General features: G+C 38.3%; 1 protein-coding gene across 4 annotated transcripts in view; it reads left to right on the top strand.

Moving 5' to 3' along the window:
* glra1 (glycine receptor, alpha 1) overlaps window positions 1-12,665 on the top strand; it is a 122,258-nt gene that overhangs the window by 18,630 nt on the left and 90,963 nt on the right. For 2 of the 4 annotated variants that reach the window (XM_074649007.1, XM_074649008.1), the window contains exons 2-3: window positions 10,540-10,664; window positions 10,954-10,965. In XM_074649007.1, the coding sequence (XP_074505108.1) occupies window positions 10,540-10,664; window positions 10,954-10,965 (137 nt within the window). The remainder of the gene's footprint in view (window positions 1-10,539; window positions 10,665-10,953; window positions 10,966-12,665) is intronic. The other 2 variants (XM_074649009.1, XM_074649010.1) reach the window with 1 other exon arrangement.

Consider the following 12,665-nt stretch of genomic DNA (forward strand, 5'->3'; position numbering starts at 1 on the left):
CAAACAACAGAAATGTGTTTTTTTTTGCGGGAGCTTGATCCTATCACACTCCCACTTGTCATCGTCATAAAGAGGATTAAGCTCAGATTCGTCACGTCGCAGCGGGAATTATTGGTGCTGAGATAATCTCTGATCCACCTAATTTGCTGTCACAGAGAAAAGAATTGGATGAAGTGCGATGGGCCTCAAAATCCTGATGTGTTCTCATTGATCGGCGTCAACTGTGAGCGTGTGAGCTCTGCAGTTTTCGGGAGAGGTCCATTATCTGATCGCTGATGGTTTAGAGATGGTGCGTTGCTCCCAGGTTGTCCATACTGATTCTCCGGGGACACCTGAGGTTGTTCGGCTCTGACAACCAATTGACAACTGCCTTTCTCATCAATTCACTCCACTTTCTCTCATCAGTCACAGTGAGACCTCAGGGACTCATCAACAAGAGAGCAGTTAGTGTGAAATCTGTTAACACACAATCATCACAACTGTTATTGATTTAATCTCAGTGGTTGCAGTAATCTTAGATCGTTTTCACAGTTAACACAATCATGCTCTTCAGGATTTTAATTAATGCAATTTAAGTAATATTTCAGAGCTGCTTAATGCTTCATACAAGGACAGGTGGAAGTACGAGTGCAGTACTGTTTGCAACACATTATCACTCCCAACTCGTCAAATACCGCCGCTTGGTCAGTGACCCTACGCTTCCAACTATGGCGCTCTAGGTACCTCTCTAGCGTCTACTGTTTTGGACATGACAGGGACGGCGTGTCAGTTTCTACTCATTAAATGCATAGTGTTTTTTCGAAATAACCTTCCGTGTTCACGGGAAACGTACAGTTTCCGGTCGTTACATGCATACATGTCTCTTTTCCAACGTCTCTTTTCTAACGTGGGTTTTCTTATGCAATAGAACTACTGGTTAGGTTTAGGAAAAGATTGTGGTTTGGGTTCAAATAAGTTTGTTACGTAAAATAAGTATGCCGGTTATGTAACTGGCTATAGTAAAGTACAGAAGTTATGTAACAAAACTACGGTAAAATAAGTCAACGTTGACTTGGTTTCACATGGGACATGAAGAGCGGTCTCCTGGGTGAAAGTCTTGTGTTTGTTTGACTCATATTTCCACCCTTTCTCGCTCTTTATACTCCATCAGTTGCTCTGTTTGTTTAATAATGATGTGGATTCGTTCACGTTGGAGTAAGTTGAAAGCCTGATGCGTCTCATAAAGACGCTAAAGAGTGCCTCCCCTTACCAAAAAGAAGTTTATTCAAGCGTGCTATTAGTAAACTTAAAATAAGAGAGTATGCTTTCAGTTTACCTTTTATGTACTTATCAGTGATATACTTTACAAAATGATACTTAAGTATACTTGGCTTATACTGACAAGTATACAGAAAAATCTAAATATACTTGACTTATACTAACAAGTACACAGAACATATTTCATTTAAATCATTGGCTAAGTACTATAAGTTAAAGAAAACATACAAGTATAGTTGCAGTAAAAAATATTGAACTAGTAGTTTACTGGGAGAATACTTTAAGGTGTACTTTCATAAACTAAAAAGTGGGCTAAAAGTAAACTAACAGTATACCTAAGTTCACTTGTAATATAGTTCACTTCATAGTATAGTTGTTTTATAAAATATAACTTAGATGTAAACTAGTTATGTACTCAAATATATTATGTATTCTTACACTTGAACTACACTTAAAGGTATACTTTTATAAACTAAAAAGTGGGCCAACTTGGTCCCAAGAAGTATTGAAGTAGTACACTTACAAGTATATTACTAGTACATTGATATTAGTATATTACATAAAGTATACTTGGCAAACTTTACTTAAGATTACTTCATAAACTAAACCTGAAGTATGCTACTTTTTCGTAAAGGTCGGTGCATCGCTATCAGACGGCGAGGGGCGCTGACGAGGTGTTGGTATTTGACGAGTTGGGAGTGAGAACAGGTTGCTGTTTGTGTACTAATTTAGTACAGAAGCAAGAAAGTATCATTAGTAAGAAGCATAATACGAACACTTTAGTACTAAACTGATGTGCTTCAGAGGCTCATTAGTGTTTAAAATTTCAGATGGTGCACAGCATCACACTTCTCCTGTCCCTCCTCATTTTGGATGCAAATTAAATATCAAATGATAATTTTATGAAAATAATTTTTCAAAGTGAGACACTGATAACTAATCCTTAACGAACTGAATCACTGAGTGTTTGATTGAGGCCAGTGTCTGTACTGAAACAGCTCCACCTCAGGGCAAATATGCCGACCTTTTAATTCAGTGGATAGAATCTCATTCAGCGAAAGTATAAGAAGGAAAGCCTCAGGGCTGAAGTCTCAGTCTGGCTTTCTGCTCAGTCACAGTGTGGACAGACATTATTTACAACTGAATATACCTTCGAGGGGGGAACTGTTTTTTTTTTGCATTATCAATATAATATTGTGAAATTAAATCAGTCAGCACATTTGCCACTGATGAAAAGATTTCAACACAAGTCTTCTCCAAATTGCTGATCATGTTTGAGTGTAGATGTGTCTGAGGGCTGTCCAACGTGGGCCTGTAAGCATTTCTTTAGACATTTGGGTTATTTATAACCATTGGCAATTACTGGACTGTGTTGTGTTTTGCATCTACATACAATCCAATTATATATAATACAGTCATTTTTGCTTATAAAGTATAAATTATAGTCTCTCATTGTGTAAAACGTGGACAGTAATTCCATTATTAAATACTGTACATGAAAAAAAGAACAGATTTTGAGCTTTTGTCAGTAGAGCTAGAGGAGGTCAAAATCTCTGCAGATTTAGCTTTTTATTCTGAGTGTCAACGATCAGATCAGGTCACATGTTCGGGCAAAAGAAAATCAATTTGAGGTTTTTATTTTAGAGTAGAGACGACATAAAGTGCAGCGTTGGCCGGCAGACATGTGACCTTGTGTCACCACAACAAGGACAGCTGGAGGGAAGTCTGCTGATGACACACAGGAGTCTCCTAAAATGGAACTGATGTATTTTTTATTGTGATGTTAGCATCACATTTCATATATCACATCCTCACTCAAATCAAAGTGTGTCAAATTTGAGGGACATGGAGGACACAAGTATGAATAAGTGCACTTTTGCTGCTCAGCTTGTCACAATGTCAGAAAGAGAGAGAGAGAGAGAGAGAGAGAGAGAGAGAGAGAGAGAGAGAGAGAGAGAGAGAGAGAGAGAGAGAGAGAGAGAGAGAGAGAGAGAGAGAGAGAGAGAGAGAGAGAGAGTCGGCGGCAGTGATGACGTGAAGGCTCGGTCTAACTGCCCTTTCAAAGACACTTCACATCTCTCCTTAGTCTCTATTTTCATTTTTCTTTTCCTGGACTTCTGTCCCACATGATTCCTCTAGCATCTATGATGCACTGCTACCATTGTTGTTTAACAATAGATTGGACTGTCTGATTTATCTTCTGGTGAATCTCGAAGGTCAGGCTGATCTCATGCACTGTTCGTAGCTATACCTACAAAAAGGAACCAGGAATTTAATAAATAGCGGCAAACGGCGCGTAGGGAGGAGGTCGAGGTGGATGGTTGAGTAAAAAATATCAGACTTTCATACAGGAGACTGGCGTTCGTGTCACGTATGAAACCAGAAGCCAACTTTGATTTATTTGTCACGTTAGTTACGTACTTAAGTAACTCCACTTCCATTGTTATTTTAAGCCAAACCACGATCTTTCCCTAAACCTAATTAACTAGTTTCCTCTGTAGACGGAAGTTTATTTTGAAAAGACTGTATGCATGTAACGAGCGTAGTTTGACCCATGTTGCTGGATATTTTTCGGAAAACAAACGAAAAAGGAGGAATAACTTTTTAATAAGATGTCATACAAACTGTTGCCTGATAATACATTGCGAATGGAAAATGCTGATGTTGACAATGTTGAGAGTGTTTCTGCAAAATTTCTTTCAATTTTAAAACTGTCAAATGTGACATCTCAGACACCTCTGACTTGACTTTTGAGGTGTGACTAATGTTGGCTCTGTGCACTGGCATTTGACAAATTATCCCCATTCCCAAATGGGAGTTCAGCAACTAAAGGTCAAAACTTCAGCCTTTAAAAGGCCACGAATGTTGCAAAACCTTGATGTATCTTCGTCCTGATTGGCCCAAAGCAAGCCTCTATCAACTTGTTTATTACGTTCCTGATTTGTCCATTTTCCAGTGGACTCAGACTGAATCACGAGGCAGCAGAATGAGTCACAACCTCTCATACACTACAAGACTGTTTGTCATTTTAGTCCCTTAAAATGTGTTTGCCCCCTCCGTGACTTATTGTGTGCCAACGCTGGATTTAGAGCTGGATTCATGCACTTCTTTCAGTGTAGGATACTTTACAAATAAAAAAAGTCAAACTGTAGCTTAAACATGTTAAAAATCTTGCACATGAATTATTATTTAATGTTGTAAAGACACAACATGATGGATGCATCTCTGTCCCTCCAAAATGTTTCAGTGTTGAATAAAACAAAGATGATTATCTGTAAATATAGCTGTTTTTTGCTTATCCATTCATTAGAACCATTGGTATCTTGTTTACTACATTATGACCACAAACGAAAAATAAAAAAATAAAAATATATGTAAATACATATAAATAAATAGAAATAGTCTTTAGCATGCTACAATCTAACAAAAGGTAACTAATCAAAATGCAACATTGTAATGTAACAATGTAACATTCATCAAAACGATGATGTTATGATCTGATTTATGATCTTATGATCTATGATTAGTTCATCTTAAGTATTTCAGCCTGATCATCAACATCATCAGTCTCGATGGTTCTAATATAATTATGTGTGTTATGATTTATGATCATTACAACGCCATCAGCATCACCGTCATCATTTTACAGCAGAGACAGACAGAGAGAGCAACGGCCTCATCTGTCAGCTGAGGACACAGTGTGAGACATCATCTATTCACTTAAAGCAAAAATTATAAGAACATCAATTACAGGAGTTTTCAACAACATCAGTTATATACAGTATATATACATATACATATATACAGTAGTTGTTCGCGTGTTTTTCTGAGCAAGACATTACAATAGCACGTTCAAAGTGTTCATGTTCATCATTTTTCTCACCTTTTTCCATCAAAAAGACCTTTCAAGTAATTGTTAAATTTACTTATAGATGAATTAAACCGAGTTATTAATACATGTGTATACGTCATCGGTCCTGGCTCACAATTATGTGAGTTATATATGGATTTTAGTGCATTCATTTTCATAGGTCTTGCTACGAACGGTGTATGAGAACAGCCTGTTCATTAGGAATAACTGAAAAGCTCCATAGAGATCCAGTGATAATTCTTTTTTCACATTACACATGCACATTATTTGATCCGTTGTTAATATACTGGAAAAAATATTGATCAGTGCAGCTTTAACTTATAATGTGTTTAATGCTATGAACTTTGCTGCATCAGGTTAGGAGACTGTATTTTTAAAAAAAAGTTTTTTTCAAGATGTTCCTCGCAGCGTTTAGCTTGTTAGTTTTCCTCAACATCATCATTATCATTCATGAGACGCAGAACAACAACAGTGTTATTTATGTTATTCGTGTAATGTCAACTTACTTTCAGCACCATCATCAATATCCTCACTTACGATCATTATAATGTCGTTATCAGTGTGATGATTTATTGTCGTTTACAACATCATCATCAGCGCCGTCGCTGTTTAACGCTGCAGACAGACAGAGACTGCATGGCTGGCTCCGTCATTGGTATCTGCCTCCGGTGTGTGTGCGTGTGTGTGTGTGTGTGTGTTGTGTGTGTGTTGAGGAGGTCATGTGACTCTGCAGGCAGCTTGGCCAGTGACCTGACAGGCAGGGTGACCCGAGCGGCTGGTAACAGCGTGGACGGAGACAGCAGCCAAAATTCATTTATTGCTCTTCTTCTCCTCCTCCTCTTCTTCCCATCACACACACACACACACACACACACACACACACACACACACACTCCCTCCTCCCTCTGTCTCCTCGGTGCCCTGCATGATTTGTTTTCCGATGTTTTTCACTGATGAGGGCGAGTTGCTTGGAAGGTCGGTGTATGTATGTGTGTGTGTGCAGTATTCATGTGTGTGTTGCCTTGTGTATATGTGGAGGGTTTTGCTGAAGAAGAGTGTGTACCTGCTCATATGTGTGTGTGTACTTTTGTCATCCAGTGTCTTGTGTAGACGACTACATCATACATCATGAGACAACTACTCCCTAACGAGGGGTTTGTCCCCTCTTTATTCTTTTTTCCGATCACGGCCGTTCCATAATTTGCGTTTGCACGCCGGCGGACGGTGATTCTGATCAGCACTTTCCTGATAAAGCGACAGCGCCGCTGACTGCATTACTTGTTTATGAATTGCTAATGGCGCTATTTATCATGCCGCACGTCACGATTTACCATATTCAAAGTCACGGTTAGCGGTTTTACATTTAGAAGGTGAGAATTTAAACGCGATCGACTATATCGTCTGTCATTTTAATTTATGAGAGATTAATGCGGCGATGCTCTCCTCCCCCGCACTCAACTAATGGCTGAATAATTAGCATTCTCACTTTTACCACTTCTAACTCTCTGTGTTGCTCTTACAGTACAGGCATTTAGGGAAAATGTTTTAGTCTCTAACCCTCTGAGACCCGCAGGATCGCTGGCGATCCCGACTGACTTTACTGTCTTTCAGAGGCTCTAGTAGGTTCAGTTTTAGGGGTAGAGTGAAGCTACAGATATCATATAAAACTAAAAAATGTAAGGAGTACATTGATACCATTGTAGTGAGACCATTTTTTTGTAATTTGACCTCACTGTATAAAATGACCTGTGGTGCTCTCTAGGATAATCACAGCCTCATGAAACTTTACAACCACAAACACCAAATGGCATTTCTTGGTAGATTGACAATAAGGGGGTTTCTGAGCAATTTACACAACAGAAGTGGTCGCCATCCAATCGCTGAGAAATACAATTCTTGCAGAAACCTCAAAATGTCAAACGTTTTTGATAGCAAATCGCAGCATGGCTTTTTCTATGTGTTCCTCAAGGTCTTGGTGTGTTAATGTGGTATTTTGGAGGGATTATTGATAATTTTTTATAAATTCCCGAGTGGTAAAAAATGGTTAAATTTAGCACCAAATCTGTGTAACAAATGGTATCAACCCAAAAATTGCTGCAACAACTTATGAGACATAATAGAGCATGGAAATGGCCATCATATACTTCACTCATAATGTTCTAGACCCTACAATTAATTTTAAATAATTAATTAATTCATGTTTATTTCTGATTTATAACTAGAAGAACTTGACACATAGTGCTAAACTGCATCTCAAATTAATCTACGGATTCCCAGCTTTCAGATTATGTACATCACTTCTATGTGACATCTACTGTTGACCTGCTATCTCCCCCTAAAAAAGACAAAAGCTGGTCTATGTGGGTCTCAGGGGGCTAACTGGACGTCAAGAAAGATTTTGGACTTCAAAAAGTCTAAAAACGTGAGCAAACCAAAAAAAAAAAAAATCTGTTTCATGTCGTTCAACTCTGTAGCCTGCATTCAACTTTCTCAGGAAATAATGTTGCCTGTTTTGAATCATTGATACGACGAGCTTAGCTGAGCTGAGCTGAGAGGAGGAAATCCTGACGGCTGAGACTGACTGACTGATGCTTCACTGGACTTCTGAGTGCTGCAAAGTGAACATGTTCCAGCACCCAGATGAATTATTCCTCATAAACACAGTCCGTAACTTCTCCTTCACTCTGTAAAAGTTTGAAACAGGCGGAACCAAAATAAAACATTCATGTCAGGGGAAAAATCCTACTAGGCTTTGAATCAATTTTTCATACATATTTATGCATTTTCATGAGTCATGTTTAGACTCAAATGTTCAAAGAGGATTTTGATCAGCAAAGTGAATGACTAGTAAGCTGTATTTATAAATAAGTGACACATTGTTTGCAGTCCCAATTTAATAAGGATAATTTACTGTCATATTAATTGATTTTTTGTATTCTAACATTTCATTTTCCTACATTTTTACTCAGGTTTCTTTAACTTTGCATACATCTTTTCAAACTATCAAATTCCCTGGCTACAAGATCCAATGCTGAAACTATGATATTTAAATTAAGTAAAATATTCATAATGCACCAGCACATAAAACTGTATAAATGATGCACAACACATCTATATTATGTATTTAATATTTCACAAAAAATTCAGACATATTTGCGCAATTGGACGTCAACCAAGTGGGTTGAGCAGAGTTTAAAAAAGTCCATAAAAGAGGAACAAAGTGAACTTCTGAATCTGAGGCAGACGAGATACTTTTATCAGATCAAACTAGTTTGTCTTTTTAAAATGAGCTTCAGTTTACACAGTAATGCAGTTATTAAATCATGTTGCTGATGTGGAACATTAAAAAAAATCAACTAGCCAAACTTTGCAACTAGTTCATTTTTAATTTAAATTATAGTAGTAAAAAATGTGTTTTCAAAAGTTTTTTAATTGGACTAGTGATGACTATAATTAATTCTTAGACTAAAACCGACTCTGTAAAAAGGCTAGAAAGTTCTTCCTGTGTCTCATTGTGAGGCTGTAGTCAGATGAAATGGGTCAGCACAGCAGCTTATTTATAGCCCAGATCACACTGCTGTCCGTGCTCTTTCTCCAGGCGCAGCGAGAAATGATGCAATCAAATACACACCGCACCACAAGTGGCTGCTAATGCAGTTCCACTGTAAGGCCACGGGTCAGTTCAGTCCTCGCTCACAATGAAGTCACTGGCAGCTCACTTTCAATCTAACTCAAACAGCAAAGTATTTCATTTCAAATCCCAAAGACTCGCCTCTTTAACATGTTCATGCAGCCTGTAACAGAAGAACTAAAAGCAACACAATCGCACGGTTTCACCTGAATGAAGTTTGTGCTAAGATCACAAACAGAAATAAACTCAATGTTAGCATTTTAGACATTTTATAAAATAAAAATCCAATCTGAGGGAATGTAAGCGATTGTCAGTGTGTGTTGTCCCTCTTGTACTTCTATCTATTTAAGCTTTAGACCTTGAGTTTGAGGACATTCTGCAAAGTCAAGACATTTCTGCTAAATGAGGACCCTTTTTGGGAAGTCGGGACAATTATAGAGTCAGGTCATTTTTTGAAAGCGAGGATTGTTGTTTCGAAATCCAGGACAATTTCTAAAAGTCAGGACATATTTGGAAAGATATTTTGGTAAGTAAGGAGCTTTTGGGAAAGTGAACATTTCTTTTTAAAGTGAAGTTTTTTTTTGCAAACTTTAGATTGCCTATTTTTGCAAGACATTTCCAGAAGGTATGAACAATTTTTGGAAAGTTTTTAACCTCAAACAGTTTTTGGAAATGAAATACATTTGCGTCTGCTCCTCACTTTTTCAAAGAACTAAATCTAACTGAGGTTAATATTAGGTTTTGGTTACAGTTGGGGAATCGCTTTGTTAATGAAGGTCCTCACAAGTACAAATACCTTTTCTTGTGGTAACCAGGCAACCAAGCCAATTAGTGAGCTTTCATCTTTATTCTATTCATTATTAATGCAGTCTATTCTTTCAAAATGTATCTTCGGCAATAATTTAAGTAAACGGGCTGTTTGCATACTTTGGCTCGATGCATCATCCGTGTGCATATAGTGTGTGTGTTTGTGTGTGTGGAGAGTTATTGACTGTTGAAGCTGGAGTCACTGTATGCCTGTGGGCTGAAGGCCGTACTGGGGATTTGACATTATGCAGAGAGCATAGGCTTAATAAGGTAAAGAAGGTAAAGAAGTCAACTGTGCAAATACCACGGCCTTATTGTAAAATCAATATGGCACTCAGCAGGACGCGGAGCTGGTTAAGTGAATTAGAGCATTAGTTTGAATAACTATGTGTGTAATAACCACTAATGCATTACACTCCTGTCAGAATGGACTGCAAAAGTTCTCTTTTAATTATTCACTTTTTAATTAAATTAGATAAATGTTGGTGAATTGATCTTATTTGAAGCCCTGGTGTGGACAGGTCCTGCCTTTTACCCATTGCATGCTGGGATAACGTCCAGGAGGAGTAAAGAAAGACAAAGTTCTGGTGCACATTTCATGGTATCTTTAATATAAATCTGGGTTGCTTTGAGCCATTTCAAAACAAAAGACCAATGCAGTAGTTCTGTCCAGAGAGGACAGTTTATATGATCAGTCTGTTGTCAGGCTACTGTGACCTTTAACCCTTATATCTCCTGGGTGCTTGTATCACTGCCAGGCTACTGCTGTAGATGATAAATTGCTTTCGATGTGAAACTCAACAACTCGTCCAAAAGAATGTTGATGTATTATGACTATAATCCAATCTCACATTCATCTTTCCGCCTGTCAAAAGTTCTCTTTCTCATTACAATCCGATCACAGCGTCACATACATCACCCTCTCCGCCTTTGCATCTTTCTATAACCAAATTTACTTTTCTTGTCTTTTCAGCCTGGCAGCATCGAAAGAAGCTGCGGCGAGGAAAGCTGCCTCCCCGATGCCGCCCTCTGAGTTCCTGGACAAACTCATGGGCAAAGTCTCGGGTTACGATGCCAGAATTCGACCGAATTTTAAAGGTAGGAGCTGCCACCGAGGCTCAGTCGGAGAAGACTAGGAATGTAGCCAAACAATATCCTGAGCTGGTAATGTGTTGTTTCTGCATTTCATTACCTTCTCTAAATGCCTTTTTTAAGGGTTTAGTCAAGGTTGTCGCCGAGGAAGGTTTGTATTCAATTGTTTCATAAAAAAAAAGAAGATTAAAAGTTTATATATAGATGTCTCTAAAATTCTGTTGCTATTTGTTTAATCATCTCAATGTTGTTGGTTGTTCTCAATCTGTCGATCTCTTTCATTTACCCTTTACAGTGGTCGTCAAAGGTAATTCTGCCAATTGCTCAACTTGCTAAATATAGAATTAAGCTATTTCAGGTGTTTTCAGTCCCCGAAACCCCATTTGCTCCCTTTTTTTTGTTTTTACAAAACCCTATCCCTGCACTTGTAGCCCAATCAAACAGCATTCCCATTAAGATATTTGAGATATTCTCCAGTTAACATGGTGCTAGATGGCTACATAGTATCCTGAGTGCTTGTTTTTGGTGGTCAAGGTAATGTGTCTCTCTCCCACAAGTCTGCTGCTAAATATGATTTCATGACAATGATGATGATGAAGATGCTGGCGATGATGCTAATATAATATTTAGTGACCTCTCCCTGAATGGAAGCCCCCATAAAGACACATGTCAGAGGTTTCTATATTAAACTTGCCCGCATTAGGAACACAGTCTGGACGTTAATACATTTGTGTGACATTAGCAAAACTGGGGCAACCCTCCATATTCATTAAAGGTTATGAATAATACAACAAGTAAAAAAAGATTTCAGTGCACCATCACGGAAACAAAAACTGGAATCGGCCTGAGTTCCACCTTGTGTTTTTCCAACATAACTGATTAATGGCATAACATGCTACATTTGAGCCTTGTTGCATGTTAAATACTGACATATCTAAGTTTTAAGAATGGATGTGAGTCATTTCTATCGCTGTATATTTAGTTCGGCAGGTCATTTGTGTGTTCTGAGTGTACAAAATATCAGTACCCACGTTGATATTCCACCTTCCTGTGTTTAAATCTCTGCAAGTTTCCTCAAAAGAACATCAAAGAATATCAGATTTTAGACTTGTGACTTTTGGTTTGGCTAATTTGATTTAGTGTAGATGATCCTCGATGCACCTTTTCTTGTGCTTGTGCTCAAATGTAATTTCATTAGCTGCTGGTCTGATTTTGGCAAATCCAAAATAGCCAACAGTGAAGGTTAGAAGTCACAGATGAAAATATCCTGTGAACCTCGACTATTGGAAATGATAAAACCTGGAGGGATGATGTAGTGTATCTTGTTACCGATTGGCTGTCTGCAACTCTTTCTCATCTTTACAGCAGATTTAACAGGTGGAATTAATAGGTGTCCTGATGTTTTGTACACTGAACACACAGGGAATCAGACTGCTAGAATGTGCAGCAGTGAACCACAGCTTATGTTTATGAATGCTGCCATGGAGCTTTTTCTTCTTTTTTTTTGCTGAGCCCATAATGGCATAACCCATTATATGGTGATCTTTGTAAGTGGGATATCGCAGCTCGTGCAAGATAGAGTTGGGAGGGGTGGAGGGGTTTTACCGTGACTAAGTGTGTATTATTAAACCTGCCGCGGCTGCAAAACAGCTGAAACTGCTCGTCCTTCCTGACCTGCCAAGAATTTGCTCGGGTGTATTGTGAGGCCTCGTCGTGAGTCAGTTTTGGAGACCATTTCTATTGTTTTAATTTGATTCCTCCTCAACTCTGGTTGGCAACAATCCAGTGTGATTCACTGCATCTAGTGCTGCGTTGACCTTTACAAATCAGGATTTAAACAGGCCGACGTGACAGTTATTGGAATTTATGGCTTTTATGTTTTTTCCGTTCCTCTAATGTGAAGTGATAAAAAAAGTTTAATGCAGATGAAAGTACTCTCTGGCATTGTGTTAGACATGCATATACTAATAACAATCCTCCAGCTGACGTCAGTGAGCTTTCAAAATT

This window comes from Sebastes fasciatus, chromosome 10, assembly GCF_043250625.1.
Source record: "Sebastes fasciatus isolate fSebFas1 chromosome 10, fSebFas1.pri, whole genome shotgun sequence".
NCBI classification, from domain to species: domain Eukaryota; kingdom Metazoa; phylum Chordata; class Actinopteri; order Perciformes; family Sebastidae; genus Sebastes; species Sebastes fasciatus.